Source organism: Schistocerca piceifrons, chromosome 2 (genome assembly GCF_021461385.2).
Source record: "Schistocerca piceifrons isolate TAMUIC-IGC-003096 chromosome 2, iqSchPice1.1, whole genome shotgun sequence".
NCBI classification, from domain to species: domain Eukaryota; kingdom Metazoa; phylum Arthropoda; class Insecta; order Orthoptera; family Acrididae; genus Schistocerca; species Schistocerca piceifrons.
Window position 1 is genome coordinate 610,439,646 of NC_060139.1, and position 18,993 is coordinate 610,458,638.

General features: G+C 41.4%; 1 protein-coding gene across 2 annotated transcripts in view; it reads right to left on the reverse strand.

Annotated features, from left to right (window-relative positions):
• The window catches only part of LOC124774869, a 193,836-nt gene that overhangs the window by 72,273 nt on the left and 102,570 nt on the right, over positions 1–18,993 (reverse strand). For both annotated transcript variants that reach the window (XM_047249516.1, XM_047249517.1), the window contains exons 8-11: positions 15,399–15,667; positions 13,945–14,200; positions 11,456–12,855; positions 11,184–11,370 (exon numbers count right to left, since the gene is read on the reverse strand). In XM_047249516.1, coding sequence (XP_047105472.1) covers positions 11,184–11,370; positions 11,456–12,855; positions 13,945–14,200; positions 15,399–15,667 — 2,112 coding nt within the window. The remainder of the gene's footprint in view (positions 1–11,183; positions 11,371–11,455; positions 12,856–13,944; positions 14,201–15,398; positions 15,668–18,993) is intronic.

Sequence of the window (18,993 nt, forward strand, 5' to 3'; positions counted from 1 at the left end):
ATGAACATCCATTTGATATGCACTGCTGGATAAAAGCCTCTTTTAGAGATTTTCCAAGCATTTAAGACTTCAATGATACACATTCATTCTGCTCCTGCATGTTTCCTGCAATCTATCCAACTTGTGTTAGGACATCATATTGGGTTTTCCTTATGTCTTGGAATAAAGCAAAGAACTTCGTTGTACCTCTATCATCCATTCACTTTGCTGCATTTTACACCAACCTCCTTTTCAATTCCATTACAATCACAATAACAGCTTCCATGCCAGCTTGTTCCCCGATTTTTTTTTTTTTTTAATTCCTGTTACTCCTAGCTATTCCCAACACTGTTCTCTAAACAACTCTCAGTTTTTGAATGGTTTTTGCAACAGAAGTTCACACATCACTCTTGTGAGACAAACTTAGTAATACACACAAACTGTAAACTTTCTATTTCAGACACGTTGGAAGATCAGTTTTGAAAATTCTATTTAGTTCACCAAATGTACAACAGATAATTTTCAGTATTTTGTTTATTTCTTCTGCTGCCTGGCCAGTCCTTGTCTTCAACTATTTTAGCATAAAAGCTCATGTATTGGTTCTATGAGTTAATTTTTAATTTGTGTCTTGTCAATGTGTTGATTGTACATTATTTTATGATTATTTTGATAGCGACTTATTTCAAATTTGCTCTATTAAGATCTTGACATTAAGGTTTAGTAGCAGCAAACGGTACAATGCCAGCAACAAAACAAAGATGGTTCAGGTATGTCCCTTTGACCTGTAGTTACTTTATCCACTCAAGGATCAGAAAACTACTTATAGGACCATTGTGAATAGTTTTCGTAATATGGAATCTTCTAACAAGATTCCTCATTCAATTCTGAAATTCTTAAAATAGTGATGAAGTCTTAATGGAACATATCCTTTAGTATACCAACAAAACTTGAATCAATACTGCATGAAACCCAGTCACATAAATATTAAGCTAGCAATAGGAGATAAACAGTGGCTATTTAACAACATTACTTCAAGTAACAGCAACTTATCTCAAGTAGCTTCTTTCCTATTAATTTTATTATGTTAAATTCAACCTGTATAGGCAGAAATACATAGCAGTGTGGAGAAAGTTCAGTGTTAATATAATGAACATATTTACAATGTTAGGAAAAGGATAGACTGTACTCACCATAAAGGTGACCTGTTGAGTTGCAGACAGACACAACTAAAAGGCTGTTAAATATTCAGCTTTTGGCCAAAGCCTTCTTCAGCAGAGAAAACACACACACACACACACACACACACACACACACACACACACACACACAAGCAATCACACCTCATGCACATGAGTGATACCATAGGCAACTCAAACCGGAAGGCGACTGTCACATGAATAGCAATCTGGAGTGTGGCGGGGAAGGTGGAAGGATAGTAAGTTATGAGTGGGGGGCAGAGAGGAGCATTGTCTGGCGGAGCGTGCAGGGCCTAGATGGCGGTCTGACGTGACAGCCAGGCACAGAATCGGGAGGTGGTGTGTGTGTGTGTGTGTGTGTGTGTGTGTGTGTGTGTGTGTGTGTGTGTGTGAAAAGGGGGGGGGGAGGACAGGAAGTGGAAAAGTAAAGGAGTTGGGGTTGGGATTGGGAATGGCATAGGGGTAGCCAATGAGGATGTAGAGGTTGAGTAGGTGACGGAACACAATTCCAAAAGGGAAGATCTATAGTAGGATGTCCCTCACTTCAGGATATGATGATAGATAATCAGTGCCTTGAAGAAGGATGTGGTTCAGCTGTTCCAGTCTGGGATGGTACTGGGTGACACAGGGGGGCACTCCAGGATGTGGGACTCAGGTATGGCACTGGGGTAACAGGAAATGACATAGAAAATGAGCAAATGAAGGCAATGGGTGTGGGTGGTTGTAAGGGGAGGTGGATCGAAAGGAAAAAAATGTATAGTTACACAAAAACAGGCACAAATATGTAAAAATATGCACAAATATGTAAAAATATGCACAAATACATAAAAATGTACAGAAACATGGGAAAAAAGGAGCATATGAGGTGTGGAAGTTCGTGTGGCACACATTGGTGTGGAATATAAAATGCAAAAATATGTGCGGATGGAGGAGGAAATATGATTAATATTACAGTCCATGGGAAGTATTTGGGACATGAGGTATTGCACAAACAATTGACATGGCTACATGGCCAGCCGGTGTTGTGTGTGGATGAGATCGTTGACACAGTGGAGCTCAGAAGTGCAGTGTGCAGTCTGGAAGGTGATGAAAAAACTCAGGAAGGAGGAGAAAGAACATACACTGAGAAGGGTAATGCTTTAGAGAACAGTAACAAGGGAAAACAATACAGAGTTGTAGGATGGAAGAAATGTCCAAAATCAAACCAACCTGAAGTTTTCAGTACATGCGTACATATTTAATTTTCAATAGTTGTTTCTCTATCGTTAATCTATATCCTAACTCGATACACATTCCTCAAGGTTCTTCTTCATGGCAGAATCTGTTGACATGAAGAACTGAGTCTTCATGCCTTCTTTTACTTATATGTTGTTGCAACATGCAACAGTTATATTAGATTGTATGATGGCATCCTGTTTCTGTCTAGGAAGCACAACAATGAAGCAGAATTGATCATTCTATGATATTCTGAATGATTCTCATTGACAGCACATAATAATTTTTTCCCAAGATTTGGTTGCATAAATATGTTTGAAAGTTCTAGCAGAATGTAGAAAATTAAGGAGTAAATGAGATTACTCACCAAATAGCAGAAGTGTTGAGTCACCTACAACAGAAACACACAAGTGAGGAAGAAACAATATTACGAGAAGGAAAGTTGCTACGCACCATATAGTGGAGATGCTGTCACAGATAGGGGCACAACAAAAAGATTTTCACACTTATAACTTTTGGCCAACGGCCTATGTCAACAAGAGACACATATACATACACGCCCACACCCATGCCCGCCCATGCACTCACGCACGCGGGCGCGCGTGCCCGCCCATGCACTCACGCACGCGCACGCGCGTGCCCGCCCATGCACTCGCGCACGCGCGCGCGCGTGCCCGCCCGCCCGCGCGCGCGCACGCACACACACACACACACACACACACACACACACACACACACACACACACACACACACACACACGACTGCAGTCTCAGGCAACTGAAACCACACTGCAAGCAGCAGCACCAGTGCATGATGGGAGTGGTGACTGGGTGGGGGAAAGGAGGACGCTGGGGCAGGGAGGGGGAAGGGATAGTATGGCGGGGATGGCGGACAGTGAAGTGCTGCTGCAGGCAGGGGAGAGGTGGGAAGGGAGCAGGAGAGTAGCGAAAAAGGAGGGAAAATATATATATATATAGAGGGAAACATTCTACGCGGGAAAAATATATTTAAAAACAAAGATGATGGGACTTACCATACGAAAGCGCTGGCAGGTCAATAGAAACACAAATAAACACATACATACACACAAAATTCTAGCTTTCACAACCAATGGTTGCTTCGTCAGGAAAGAGGGAAAGACGAAAGGATGTGGGTTTTAAGGGAGAGGGTAAGGAGTCATTCCAATACCGGGAGCGGAAAGACTTACCTTAGCGGGAAAAAAGGACAGGTATACACTCCACACACATATCCATCCGCACATACACAGACACAAGCAGAAATTTGTAAAGGCAAAGAGTTTGGGCAGAGATGTCAGTCGAGGCGGAAGTACAGAGGCAAAGATGTTGTTGAAAGACAGGTGAGGTATGAGCAACGGCAACTTGAAATTAGCGGAGGTTGAGGCCTGGCAGATAACGAGAAGAGAGGATATACTGAAGGGCAAGTTCCCATCTCCGGAGTTCTGACAGGTTGGTGTTAGTGGCAAGTATCCAGATAACCCGGACTGTGTAACACTGTGCCAAGATGTGTGGCCGTGTACCAAGGCATGTTTAGCCACAGGGTGATCCTCATTACCAACAAACACTGTCTGCCTGCGTCCATTCATGCGAATGGACAGTTTGTTGCTGGTCATTCCCACATAGAAAGCTTCACAGTGTAGGCAGGTCAGTTGGTAAATCAAGTGGGTGCTGTCACACGTGGCTCTGCCTTTGATCATGTACACCTTCCGGGTTACAGGACTGGAGTAGGTGGTGGTGGGAGAGTGCATGGGGCAGGTTTTACACCGGGGGCAGTTACAAGGGTAGGAGCCGGAGGGTAGGGAAGGTGGTTTGGGGATTTCATAGGGATGAACCAAGAGGTTACGAAGGTTAGGTGGACGGCGGAAAGACACCCTTGGTGGAGTGGGGAGGATTTCGTGAAGGATGGATCTCATTTCAGTGCAGGATTTGAGGAAGTCGTATCCCTGTTGGAGAGTCACATTCAGAGTCTGATTCAGTCCCGGAAAGTATCCTGTCACAAGTGGGGCACTTTTAGGATTCTTCTGTGGGAGGTTCTGGGTTTGGGGGGATGAGGAAGTGGCTCTGGTTATTTGCTTCTGTACCAGGTCGGGAGGGTAGTTGCGGGATGCGAAAGCTGTTTTCAGGTGGTTGGTGTAAAGGTTCAGGGATTCAGGACTGGAGCAGATTCGTTTGTCACAAAGACTTAGGCTGTAGGGAAGGGACCGTTTGATATGGAATGGGTGGCAGCTGTCATAATGGAGGTACTGTTGCTTGTTGGTGGGTTTGATGTGGACGGATGTGTGACGCTGGCCATTGGACAGATGGAGGTCAACGTCGAGGAAAGTGGCAAGAGGAAAGTGGCATGGGATTTGGAGTAGGACCAGGTGAATCTGATGGAACCAAAGGATTTGAGGTTGGAGAGGAAATTCTGGAGTTCTTCTTCACTGTGAGTCCAGATCATGAAGATAACATCAATATATCTGTACCAAACTTTGGGTTGGCAGGCCTGGGTAACCAAGAAGGCTTCCTCTAAGCGACCCATAAATAGGTTGGCGTGCGAGGGGGCCATCCTGGTACCCATGGCTGTTCCCTTTAATTGTTGGTATGTCTGGCCTTCGAAAGTGAAGAAGTTGTGAGTTAGGATGAAGCTAGCTAAGGTAATGAGGAAAGAGGTTTTAGGTAGGGTGGCAGGTGATCGGCATGAAAGGAAGTGCTCCATCGCAGCGAGGCCCTGGACGTGCGGGATATTTGTGTATAAGGAAGTGGCATCAATGGTTACAAGGATGGTTTCCGGGGGTAATAGATTGGGTAAGGATTCAGGCGTTCGAGAAAGTGGTTGGTGTCTTTGATGAAGGATAGGAGACTGCATGTAATGGGTTGAAGGTGTTGATCTACGTAGGCAGAGATACGTTCTGTGGCGGCTTGGTAACCAGCTACAATAGGGCAGCCGGGATGACTGGATTTGTGAATTTTAGGAAGTAGGTAGAAGGTAGGGGTGCGGAGTGTCGGTGGGGTCAGGAGGTTAATGGAGTCAGGTGAAAGGTTTTGTAGGGGGCCTAAGGTTATGAAGATTCCTTGAAGCTCCGCGTCAGGAATGGGATTACCTTGGCAAACTTTGTATGTAGCGTTGTCTGAAAGCTGACGCAGTCCCTCAGCCACATACTCCCGATGATCAAGTACCACGGTCGTGGAACCCTTGTCCACCGGAAGAATGACGATGGATCGGTCAGCCTTCAGATCACGGATAGCCTGGCCTTCAGCTGTAGTGATGGGAATAGGATTAAGGTTTTTCAAGAAGGACTGAGAGGCAAGGCTGGAAGTGAGAAATTGCTGGAAGGTATGGAGAGGGTGATTTTGAGGAAGAGGAGGTGGGTCCACGCTGTGATGGAGGACAGAACTGTTCCAGGCAGGGTTCAATTTGGATACTGTCTTGGGGAGTTGGATCATTAGGAGTAGGACCAGGGTTATTTTTCTTCATGGCAAAGTGATATTTCCAGCAGGAGTGTGAGTGTAGGACAGTAAATCTTTGACGAGGGCTGTTTGGTTGAATCTGGGAGTAGGGCTGAAGGTGAGGCCTTTGGATAGGACAGAGGTTTCGGATTGGGAGAGAAAGTTGGAGGAAAGGTTAACTATCGAATTGGGGTGTTGTGGTTCCAGATTGTTTTGATTACAATTTTGAGGTTTTGGGGGGAGTGGAGCTGGAAGTGGGAGATTGAGTAGATGGGAGAGACTGGGTTTGTGTGCAATGAGAGGAGGTTGAGGTTTGCTGGAAAGGTTGTGGAGGGTGAGTGAGTTGCCTTTCCGGAGGTGGGAAACCAGGAGATTGGATAGTTTTTTGAGGTGGCATGCTGTTCTAATTTGCAGTTGGCCTGTAGGAGGATGATCTGAACAGCCAGTGTGGATGTGGGAGAGGAAATTCTGGAGTTCTTCTTCACTGTGAGTCCAGATCATGAAGATAGCATCAATATATCTGTACCAAACTTTGGGTTGGCAGGCCTGGGTAAACAAGAGGACTTTAATACGGATAGGAGTTGACGGGTGTGTTCATTGGCTAAGTTGATGTGTAGGTGAAGGATTAGGCAGGTGAAGGCTATGGATTGTTCAGTTTGGAACTGGTATAGGGACTGATGGAAAGAGAGGTTACAGCCAGAGATGGGAACTTTAAATGCGAGGCCTTTGGGGGTAATGCCAAATGTCAGACAAGCCTGAGTAAATAAAATATGGGAGTGTAATCTGGCTAGGGCGAAGGCATGTTTGCGGAGGGAATGTAAATAAAACTTAATTGATTCGTTGTGGGGATGTTGTGAGGGTGACATGGTATTAGAATGTGGAAAGTGTAACATGAGGCTCAAATGAAAATAAAAATATATGGGGAGAAATAAAGGTGAACTAGAAAGCAACTGGAGATCTGGTGTGAAAAAAGTCGAAAAAGTGTTGGTTAAAGCTGAGCTATGTTGATCCTGTGATGAACTTAGGTTGGTAAACAACGATGTGCACAAAGGTTAGGTGGTTGTGTTGCCTCCAAAACACGTTAAAGGGTGGAGAAATTCGGGAAAATATTGAAAAAACTGCTTGTAAATGTATTACTTTTGTGGTGGCAGATTATGAAAATGAGGCTAACAATTGTCTGACAAAGAAATAATCACGTTAAAGCCTGTGGGAAGCGGCTGAAAAATGATCGGTGATGTGGGAAAAACGAAAATGGAAATATAGCGAATGTTGTTAGAACTAGCCAAAATGGTTGTTTAATAGGTGAAAGGAACTGTTTGTGAACTGGGAACAGTGGATTTTATAGCAGCGGTAGTGTTGAAAGTGGAAAATATGTTTTTTGGTTATGGTTTGGAAGTAAGTTACATATTATATATATATATATGTGCAGGATAAAATTGTATGGTAGATTACGGTAAAAAGGAGAATGTGAATACAAAGTGAAACTACTTGCACAAACAAAAAGAGAAAGTAAGATGACAAAAGATTTTGAAATGCAACAGTGACAATAACAAACGTAGTTGTTGGGTTCAAATTAATGATATGAATATAATAGAGGGAAACATTCCACGTGGGAAAAATATATCTAAAAACAAAGATTCTGTAACTTACCAAACGAAAGCGTTGGTACGTTGATAGAAACAATAACAAAGGAAAACACACACACAAATTTCAAGCTTTCGCAACCCACGGTTGCTTCATCAGGAAAGAGGGAAAGACGAAAGGATGTGGGTTTTAAGGGAGAGGATAAGGAGTCATTCCAATCCCGGGAGCGGAAAGACTTACCTTGGGGGGGGGGGGGGGGGGGGTGGGGTGGGGTTATACACTCGCACACACTCACATATCCATCCGTACATAACAGACACAAGCAGACATGTGTAAAGGCAAAGAGTTTGGGTAGAGATGTCAGTCGAGGCGGAAGTACAGAGGTTCATCCCTATGAAACCCCCAAACCACCTTCCCTCTGGCTCCTACCCTTGTAACCGCCCCCGGTGTAAAACCTGTCCCATGCACCCTCCCACTACCACCTACTCCAGTCCTGTAACCCGGAAGGTGTACATGATCAAAGGCAGAGCCACGTGTGACAGCACCCACGTGATTTACCAACTGACCTGCCTACACTGTGAAGCTTTCTATGTGGGAATGACCAGTAACAAACTGTCCATTCACATGAACGGACACAGGCAGACAGTGTTCGTTGGTAATGAGGATCATCCTGTGGCTAAACATGCCGTGGTGCACGGCCAGCACATCTTGGCACAGTGTTACACAGTCCGGGTTATCTAGATACTTCCCACTGACACCAACCTATCAGAACCGGAGATGGGAACTTGCCCTTCAATATATCCTCTCTTCTCGTTACCCACCAGGCCTCAACCTCCGCTAATTTCAAGTTGCCGCCGCTCATACCTCACCTGTCATTCAAAAACATCTTTGCCTCTGTACTTCCGCCTCGACTGACATCTCTACCCAAACTCTTTGCCTTTACATATGTCTGCTTGTGTCTGTTATGTGCAGATGGATATGTGCGTGTGTGCGAGTGTATACCTGTCCCTTTCCCCCCCCAAGGTAAGTCTTTCCGCTCCCAGGATTGGAATGACTCCTTACCCTCTCCCTTAAAACCCACATTCTTTCGTCTTTCCCTCTCCTTCCCTCTTTGCTGATGAAGCAACTGTGGGTTGCGAAAGCTTGAAATTTGTGTGTGTGTTTGTTATTGTTTCTATCAATGTACCAACACTATCATTTGGTAAGTTACAGAATCTTTGTTTGAAACATTCCACGTGGGAAAAATATATCTAAAAACAAAGAAGCTGTAACTTACCAAATGAAAACGTTGGTACATTGATAGAGACAATAAAAACAATAAAAAACACACACACAAATTTCAAGCTTTCGCAACCCAAGGTTGCTTCGTCAGGAAAGAGGGAAGGAGAGGGAAAGATGATAGGATGTGGGTTTTAAGGGAGAGGGTAAGGAGTCATTCCAATCCCGGGAGCGGAAAGACTTACCTTAGGGGGAAAAAAGGACAGGTGTGATGTGTATACCTGTCCTTTTTTCCCCTCAAGGTAAGTCTTTCCGCTCCCGGGATTGGAATGACTCCTTACCCTCTCCCTTAAAACCCACATCCTTTCGTCTTTCCCTTTCCTGACAAAGCAAACTTGGGTTGCGAAAACTTGAAATTTGTGTGTGTGTTTTTTATTGTTTTTATTGTCTCTATCAACGTACCAACGCTTTCGTTTGGTAAGTTACAGCTCCTTTGTTGATTATGTATATATATGGTTGTGCCTATCTGCACCTCAGCATCTCAGCTATATGGTGAGTAGCAACTTTCCTTCTCATGATACTGTTACATTCCATCTTGGATTTTCCATTGTTAAATGAAGAAGAAAACTTGTTAGCTTTCAGAATAAATTGTTTATTGATCTAAAATACAAATACACACAGTCAGCAGAATGAAAGGAAGTGTGTGTGTGTGTGTGTGGGGGGGGGGGGGGGGGGGCGTAACAAGTTTTCTCTTTCATGTATGCCTGTCAACAACTCAACACTTCAGCTGTTCAGTGAGATGTCTTCTTATCTATTATATTATCTTCATTTTTTCGCAAACTGGTAGATAACTTATGCTGAAAATCTTATCTTTTTCTGACAATTTCATCAAATTTACATAAATCAAAGTTGATGTGTCAGGGTTGATTCTCAGTAAATTCTTAGTGATTATACTCCAATATGTCTTACTTCATCTTTTGGTATGATTCAGAGACCATTTGCTGGATTTTAACCAATCTCATTTTCTCTTAATATTACAGTTCATAAATTATCATTAAACTACAAAATTGCAACATGTAACCAGTGCACTGATGAGCAGATTGTTAGTGTGTAAAAATAATGGAAGAATTATAAAGTAATAACAGTTAAAAAGAATATATATTGCATTATACACTGAAGAGCCAAGGAAACTGGTACACCCACCTAATATCGTGTAGGGGCCCCGCAAGCATGCAGAAGTGCTGCAACATAATGTGGCATGGACTTGACTAATGTCTGAAGCAGTGTTGAAGAGAATTGACACCATGAATCCCGCAGGGCTGTCCATAAATCCGTAAGAGTACGAGGGGGTGGAGATCTCTTCTGAATGTAACATATCTCTTCTGAACAGCACATGCAAGACATCCCAGATATGCTCAATAATGTTTGTGTCTGGGGACTTGTTGGCCAGCAGAAGTTTTGGAACTCAGAAGTGTGATCCTGGAGTCACTCTGTAGCACTTCTGGATGTGTGGGGTGTCACATTGTCCCCACTTCATTGTTACCTTGGAGAGGCTGTGTCCCTTCGTTCGTGTGCCGACTGTAACACCTTGTTCAATCTCACATAAATCTTGATAACTTGCCATTATAACAGCAGTAACCAAACTAACAACTGTGCCAAAGACTTGTTGTCTTATATAGGCACTGCCGACTGTAGTGTCATATTCTGCCTGTTCATGTATCTCTGTCTATACCAGTTTCTTTGGCACTTCAGTGTAATACAGACAAGGCAAAAGAAATGCATCTTTTTAGATGTGCATCACACTGAAAAAAGAAGAGAGATGGGGTTGCCATTTTTAGCCAAAGATCACAGTGTAAAATCAATGATCAGTGATGAAGCACAATTCTACCTGACTGTTACAGTGTACAATGAGTACTGTAGGCGAAACTCAACAAATAGTTCACAAAAGTTGTTCCACTGGCTTCGCCACATCTCCAGTATCACAGGTAAAGATCAACAGCAGGTATTATTTTTACTTTTGAAGAGGAGAATGCCAGTCACATCTGTGTATTACAATGAAGTGTTAAATGACTCCTTTGATCCTGAGCAAATAAAGAAGGAACTTATCACAAAATTAGGTTTTTCAGAGAGTGATGCAATAATCCACATGATTAGACCATGAATGACCATAGTAAAACACATCCTCCTCCAAAAGACAATCTTTCAACCCTACGATATTGCATGGGTCACACAACCATTTGTGATTTATTCTTGTGGAAGAACTTGATAGCCAATTTGTATACAAAAAAAAAATGACGCTCAGTAGATGATTTATAAATGTCACTCGTCAAAGAACTATAGCTAAGCTACATAAATGTTAGGGGGACAATTTTATCTAGGACACGAATGAAATCATACAAATTGAAAGACAAAGTGTTTCCACTACCCATTCGTGCTTTTGTTCTAGTTGAGACAACGACAATTTTCAAAGAATCTGTAATTTGCAGTGCCAAATTTCAAAGCAGTTTGAGTTTAACCATGTAAACAGAAAGAGGAGCAATATACCTGTGAATTCTGTCTTGTTCATATACACATAAGTAGCCATTTTTTCCGATATCCATAATGTGTCTTCACCACATGCCACAATTACAGTACACTGAGGCCGAAGATTGCAAAGATAATTATCAGTCAATTTGTTTCGGAACTGTTCCAGTGGTGTCGTCTCTTGGAAAACATAGTCACTCACTAAAACCTATTAACCAGAAGACACACCCATCAGTGTAAGTTATGATCATGTGACATTGAAAAATTTCATTATCAAGACAGCTACCACTAACCTGCCACCATGAAGGTTTTGGTTCAGTGAAGTCATCTGAAAATAGTATTGTATTTTTTGAGTCTATGAGCCAACCAGTCTCATGGCACCCAAGAGCTATGTCTACAACATTATGTACTTCAACTTTATTCCATTTTCTTCCCTCAGGGGTTTTCTCACAAATATGAGATCTCCAGAGAACTTCTCCTGTTGTGGTAAGAATCCATACTCTCTCTCTGAAGCAACATATACGAGTTGCCATGTACACACAAGGAACCTGCTCTGGTGTACTGAAAGGCCTTTCTCTTGTTACATATTTATGGATGTACACTCTGCCATCAAGAGAGACGGTCCATGCTGCTGACTCACTCACAGCTATACACTGCACATCTTTAGCAGCTTCTAACCACTGAGTACCAAAGGGACCTTTATAAGATGGCTGTTTGAGAGCATAGGCTGTATTTTTGTACAGTTTCCACACCAAGTCTCCATTCTGTGACATGACAACCTGTCTAGCTTTATTATCAAGCTTCTGCCACTTCAATCCCAAACGGCTAAAATTGCTGAAGAATACAAAATCTCTTGAATCAATACAACAAACATAATGAGAACAGACGGACAGTGAGGTGATGGGGCAGGGAGTTTTGAACTGAACCCACTTGTCCCCACGTTCAATTGGTGATATTTCAGTTACTACAGTATCACTTTGTTGGCCAGGTGAATAAGTATCCAGTGAAGTGTGGACACTAGGTGGTGCACTGCTGCCTGAAGGTGGTCCATAACTGAGTACACTATTGTAAGATGAAAGTTTCTCATCAGAAACTTCTACTGAATTTGAATATTCACAGTCTTTAGTGGAATTACTAGTATAATCTGTAGGGCACTTATAATCTGCAATCACATCATGGCAGGCATCTTCTTGTGGCTTAGGACTTTCTAAATCCCTGTTTGAGTTTTCATTTGTCACACATTCAGAAAGCTCACCATTTGCTACAGGATCTTCTGGATCAGCTGAAGCATCTTTGTATAAAGTATCTAAGTTAAGAAATTTTGCAAGACGCTTTTCTTTATCTGCAACATCTCGTTCTATTGAACCAGGACTTCTCAAGTCAGGCTTAATGTGGGGTATTATGCAGTCTTTCTCTTCTGAATTATGACTTAAAGTGATTTCCCCAAGTTTCCTGCTACTGTCAGAGATCAAACCATTTACATTCACAACTTCTGTCTTTTCACTTACAACACAATCACTGAGTCTCACAAGAGTATCTTCCGAGGAACTAGGGTCAATACACCTGGTTGGTGTACTGGCGCAGTCAGTACTTCCACTAACTTGTTCACTGCTACCAGCCTCTTCACTGTCAGAATTAACTGAACGGATGCTGTTAGTACTTGTGCTCATAGAGTCAGATCCAGATTCCAGTCCTAAAATGAAAGTGTTGATTATAAATTATGCACCCTATAATTTTGTGTAATTGTATAAAAAATAAAAGCACTGAAAATTATCAGTTTTAATGAATACATAAATTTAAGATTACAGAATGATTTCATTAATTAGAAAATTAAGTTAGAAATTATACTACAATCAGATAGCTAAGAAAACAATGGAGAAAAACTATGCAGAAAAACTTTCCCACTAACAAGAAAGCCATTTGGTGTTCATAAATGCAAACAAGACATTTCTGTAACAACAAATGAACTGTATTTGAAAAAGAAATTGTTCAGTGGAAGATAGTGTACTGCCAGGGAAGGTTGTATTTTTAATTATCATTACATGTATTATAATTAAATGCAGTGATGACAATGATAGAGTACTACTAATGTTTGTGTCTCTGTAGACAGTTCCCACACTCCATCTGTTTTACTGCATGGGCTTTTGTTGGCTTCCAATCCACAGAAACCAAAACACTTTAGACTGCAATGAATATATGAACACTGCCACTGACAACATAAGCAGCAAACTGTAGCATTTTTGTGTGGGTCCCTCTTCAACCTGCTATAAATCGACAGTTGCCTATATATGTTACATACTATCAAGGTTATCACTACATGGTCCCATGCCTTGAAGCAGCACAGGAGACAAGTAACAACTATGATGATTTGTGGTGCTACTGGATACAACATGGAGCCTTGATTTCATATATTGGTGGTAATCTGAAACACACACATTCCGTCAGAGAGGTTGCAGCACCCAGAGTGCAACCTCTCCTTCAAGCATTTTCACATGCCATATTTCATCTGGACATGTCTGCCAGCTTGTGGCAGAGAAAGTGCTAAAGTTTTTCACATGTATCATTCTTGGTAATTCTTGCACTTTTCAATTTTTGCAAACATCTGTGTACATAGTAATGAAGTCTGGCAGGTAGGTAGGTAGGTAGGTGTGTGTGTGTGTGTGTGTGTGTGTGTGTGTGTGTGTGTGAGAGAGAGAGAGAGAGAGAGAGAGAGAGAGAGAGAGAGAGAGAGAGAGAGAAACATTACATGAAATCGACATAAATTAAAAGAACAGAAAGTGACCTGATAGGTGTTTATTTTTGGCCACTTTTCTTGATTTGTTCTTTCCATGTTTTGGTTTGAAAAGGATGTCTTCAAACTGTTGTTCCCCAATTTTCTCAAGTATCTCAGCTCTTGAGCTGTCTAACGAAACATTTGATCCTCTGTGATTGTTCAGACTTCCTCTCTGAGCCCTGTTGAAATATTCCTTGTAAATTTTGTTCTCGTCAATTTTTGAACTTTCTGAATGTAAAGGTTTTCTCTCCACATTAAGTTCCACCTGAAAAATGAAAGGCTCAGAATAACAGCTGAAATATGAAAGTTTTTTGCAATTCAAACAACAAGATGTCAAATATGTTGTGGAGAAAAAAAAACTCTCTGCTCCCATCTTCTGCAGACTGACACTGATAGAATCCCAAACAGATTTAACTGCACTGACATGCTGCTAAAACCTTCATCTGCACTATTTCTAACTGAAAACATAACAGGAAGTTTCTGTATTGTATAAAATTTTCTCTTAATGTAAAATGAAGTTGCTAATAGTTTCAATAATGAACTTTAACTCTGCAACAGAGTGTGCACTGATCTGAAACTTCCTGGTAGCAAGAACTGTCTCGGACTGGGCTCAGTTTGAGTCCCTGTCCAGCACACAGTTTTAACCCATCAGAAAGTTTCAAAGTTGCTAATAATTACCCCAATTTCATCACAAGTGTATAGCTAAGATTTCAGATCAATATCATAGTGAGGCATATAATACCATGTTATTAGTATTAATACTTGTCGTGTTCATGTAACCAGCCATGGTGTATTTGTGAAGAAATTCAGATGGAAAAACAGCATTACAAAATATAACCACAAATTTTAAGCCATATGGATTGCATAATTCATTATGAATTATTTTTCAGCCAGCACTTCTTTAATTAGATGATGGAAAGAATTGGCCAGAAGTCACCTGCAGCTGTTAGCAGAAAAAACAATGACATTAAAGAATGACTTCACGTCTACATTTTTAAATGCAGAAATCTCACAGTAATGCCATTTTAACTGATAATATATGATACGCCTGGATGCTAAACTAATTGTTAAGAAAATCTATCAGGCCTACTTGATAATTCATAGCTTCCATGCCAGGATCGTCAAATAAAATGAGTTTCGATTAGTCTGGCTGCTTCAGATATTTTTACTCAATGCCTTATTTGTCCGTAGGCAGTGAAAGTGGAAATTTTTATAGCTTGCAGATCACTGTCTGAGTTATATGTGTGTGTTGGTATGGAATTAGTGACACATTCTGAACTGCATATGTCTGTAAGATTCACAGTATGCCAAGACAAAGCAGGTTTTGAACCATGCACACTTCTGCAACTGAACTTGTTAGCAGAGTTGTTTTATTATGAGTTAGATAATATGCTCTATGCATTATACTAATGGACTAACCAGAAATTTTCCTTGTTAACTTTCAGCTCGAAGTATGTTCTTACCAAGTCATCAGTTGGCATAGCAATGATGGGAGGAAGTTCCATGGCCTCGTCTGCTGTAATAATAGGGTTAATGTCTTCATGCTCAATGGGCTCATTACTTCCATCAAATCTGTTGAATAATCCAAATTTATTGAATGGTATAGCCGGAACAATTGTGCTTCCTTTGAATTTTGAAGTGAATCCACGCAATGTCAGTGTTACAGTGTTGTCTGTCAGTGATACAGGTATAGACATAAATGTGGGATCCTGCTGATTTTCCTGTCTGTATCCTATCACACAAAGAAAACATATAAAATTTACAAAATTTTCAGCATAAACAGAACTTTACATATTATACAAATACCCAACAATCACATCTACACCAGAAGAAACTACAAAATATAAACATGATAATACATGTAATATAAGAATTAAGAGACACACACATTCAGATGAACAGCAGTAAACCCTGTGCCATAAGAAAAGAAAAAAACACATTTCATGTTATAAATGAAATTTTTGTAACTCCAGAAGCCACTGATATACAAGAAATAGTGCTTAGAATCAATGGGGTGCAGAGATTGACACAATATGCAAATGTAAAACTTTAAATCAGCATTGAAAGTAATGTAAAAGTGACCATACATTTTTGTCAACTGATTGAATTTGTTCAAATTACGCGTACAGTTGGAGTAACTCTTGCTGTATGTAGGTGTTACTTTTTTCACATAAATAATTGATTGAAACTGAAGTGGTTTTTTGAGTCCTCAGCAAAGGAAGGGTACAAGCAAACAGACATCCACCAAATGACACAGGTTGTGTAAGGAGAGAACACTGACAAGAGTAATATTTACAGGTGTTTGAAGAAGATTAAAAATGGGGAAACCACGATTAAAGACAAACAGTGCAGTAAACCTCAAACTGTAAAACAGTAAAAACTCAAACTGTGACCACTGACATGAATCATCAGAAGGTGAATGAGTTGGTTCACATGACTCAATGATAGCATAACACATTGTTTTTGATGGAATCTATGATAAGACAGAGAGAATACAATCTTCTGAAATTGTTTCACTGTGAAAGTTCATAATGCAGTTCATCCTTTCTATCACTGTATGAATATCAAAATGGCAGATATTGAGATAAGTGACAGCATAAAAGGAAATCAACTAAAATTGCCCAGCAATGGAAGCTGCCTGGACATGATGAGATAGCTGTAAGATTATGTGAAATAACTTGCTCCTCTTCTTGTAGGATTTTATCATAAGGTGCTGGAGCAATGAAGGGTACCATTTTTAAGAAAGGAAAATAAATGTCCTTTATAGAAATCTATGTGGGTTCTGCAAAGAGTGAGCTTATGAAATTCAGCTTGCTCTTTCTAGCCATGAGATCCAGAGCACCTTCGAGAACAGCAGCCCCAGTGATACGGTTTTTCTTGACTTTCAGAAAGCATCAACACAATTCTGATCAATTGCTTAGTGAACAAAATATGAGTGTACATACTATTTGTGACTGGACTCAGGACTTCCTAGCAGATGGAACTCAGTATGGGGCACTTTTTTCTTTTCTTTTTTCGCGTTTTTAATTATTTTCAAGTTTTATTCAGGCAGCAATGTTCTTTTTGACACCCAATTTCCCTTACTAGCGTCCTCTGTTGTCAACATCTCATGAATTCAATACTTCATTTTTTATGAACAGTACAGCTATACCTTGAAGAGATGAAGTTCTACACACTTCAGTTATACAGCTAGCTGCAGCTACTCTGAAATATTTCAGTTTTCCATCAAATCACGAATTAAGTTTCCGTTAATTACCCTCTTTACTTGAAAGCAATTCCAGAAATTTTTGTAAAACCATACCTCAAGCTGGTCAATTTGGTACCTCATTTGCCCATTTCTCGCACAACATTTGGCTATGAAAATTTGAAAAAAAACCCATTGTGGTGTAACACACACACACACACACACACACACACACACACACACACACACACACCTACCCAATATACTCATCCATCCCTACACAAACCCTGCTTCCAACACCTTACCTCATGGTTCCTATCCCTGTAATAGACAGAGATGCAAGACCTGTCCCGTACATCCTCCCACCACCACCTACTCCATTCTAGTCACAAACATCACCTATCCTATCAAAGGCAGGGCTACCTGTGATACCAGTCATGTGAGCTACAAGCTAAGCTGCAACATCTGTGCTGCATTCTATGTGGGCAGGACAATCAACAAGCTGTCTGTCCACATGAATAGCCACTGACAAACTGTGGCCAAGAAACAAGTGGACCACCCTGTTCCTGAGCATGCTGCCAAACATGACATCCTTAATTTCAATTACTGCTTCACAGCTGTGCCATACGGATCCTTTCCATCAACACCAGCTTTTCTGAATTGCGCAGGTGGGAAGCTTCCCTGCAATACCTCTTACGTTCCTGTAGCCCTCCTGGCCTCAACGTTCATTAGTCCCTGTCCTCACACATCCAGCCCCTCTCTGTTCCCATTCCCGCACTAAACAGCCCTCATTCCACCATCACAGCATCTTTTTACTTCTCTCCTTTTCTGCTACCTCCCCTCCCCACCTCTCCTCTGTCTTCCGTCTAATCTGCAGCACTTTACTGTCTGCCACTCCTACTCCTCCCCACCCTAACCTCCTCCTTACCCCAGACCCAGCCGCCACTCCCATCATGAACTGGTGCTGCTGCTCGCAGTGTGGCTAAAGTTGTGCCTGAGACTGCAGTCGTGTGTGAGTTGCATTTGCGTGTGTGCACGCGCGCCCTTTTGTGTGTGTGTGGGGGGGGGGGGGAGCGGGGGGGGGGGGGTCTATTTTTGATGAAGGCCTTACTGGCCGAAAGCTTTATTTGTGACAGTCTTTTTGTTGTGCCTATCTGCGACTCAGTATCTCCGTTATATGGTGAGTAGCATAATATTGTTACATTCCATCTTGGATTTTCCGTTGTTGATTATAGTGTGTGTCGTTTTTGCTCCACTCAAAACACATGACTAAAAAGAGCAAAGTAAAGACATACTCATGTTGCTCAACATTACTTGAATAGGCTGGAAGTGTAGTAATAGTGTTAAGCAGCTGCAGTACTTTTGGTTCAAGTGTGGCTGTTAAGCAGATGATTTTCATCCATAATTATACATGGGCTTTGTGAAAAGTAATGCACAATGGATATGCAGAAATGGCTAGAGGACAAACGTAAGGATTTTGAAGCATATTTCGAAAAGGGAAAGATGGATGCCACCTGCAGTAAAATTGAGGAGGGCTTTGGAGAGAAGAGAAGTAGCTATCTGAATATCAAGACCTCAAATGGAAAACCAGTACCAAGCAAAGAAGGGAAAGGTGGAAGGAGTATATAGAGGGGCTGTACAAAGGAGATGAACTTGAAGGCAATATTATAGAAAGGGAAGAAGACTTAGATCAGGATGGTGTGGGAGATATGACACTGAGAGAATAATTAGACAAAGCACTGAAAGGCCTAAGTTGAAACAAGGCTCCTGGAGTAGATGACATTCTGTCAGAGCTACTGATATCCTTGGTATAGCCAGTCAAGACAAAACTATCCCATCTGGTGTGCAAGAGGTATGAGACAGGCGAAAACCCT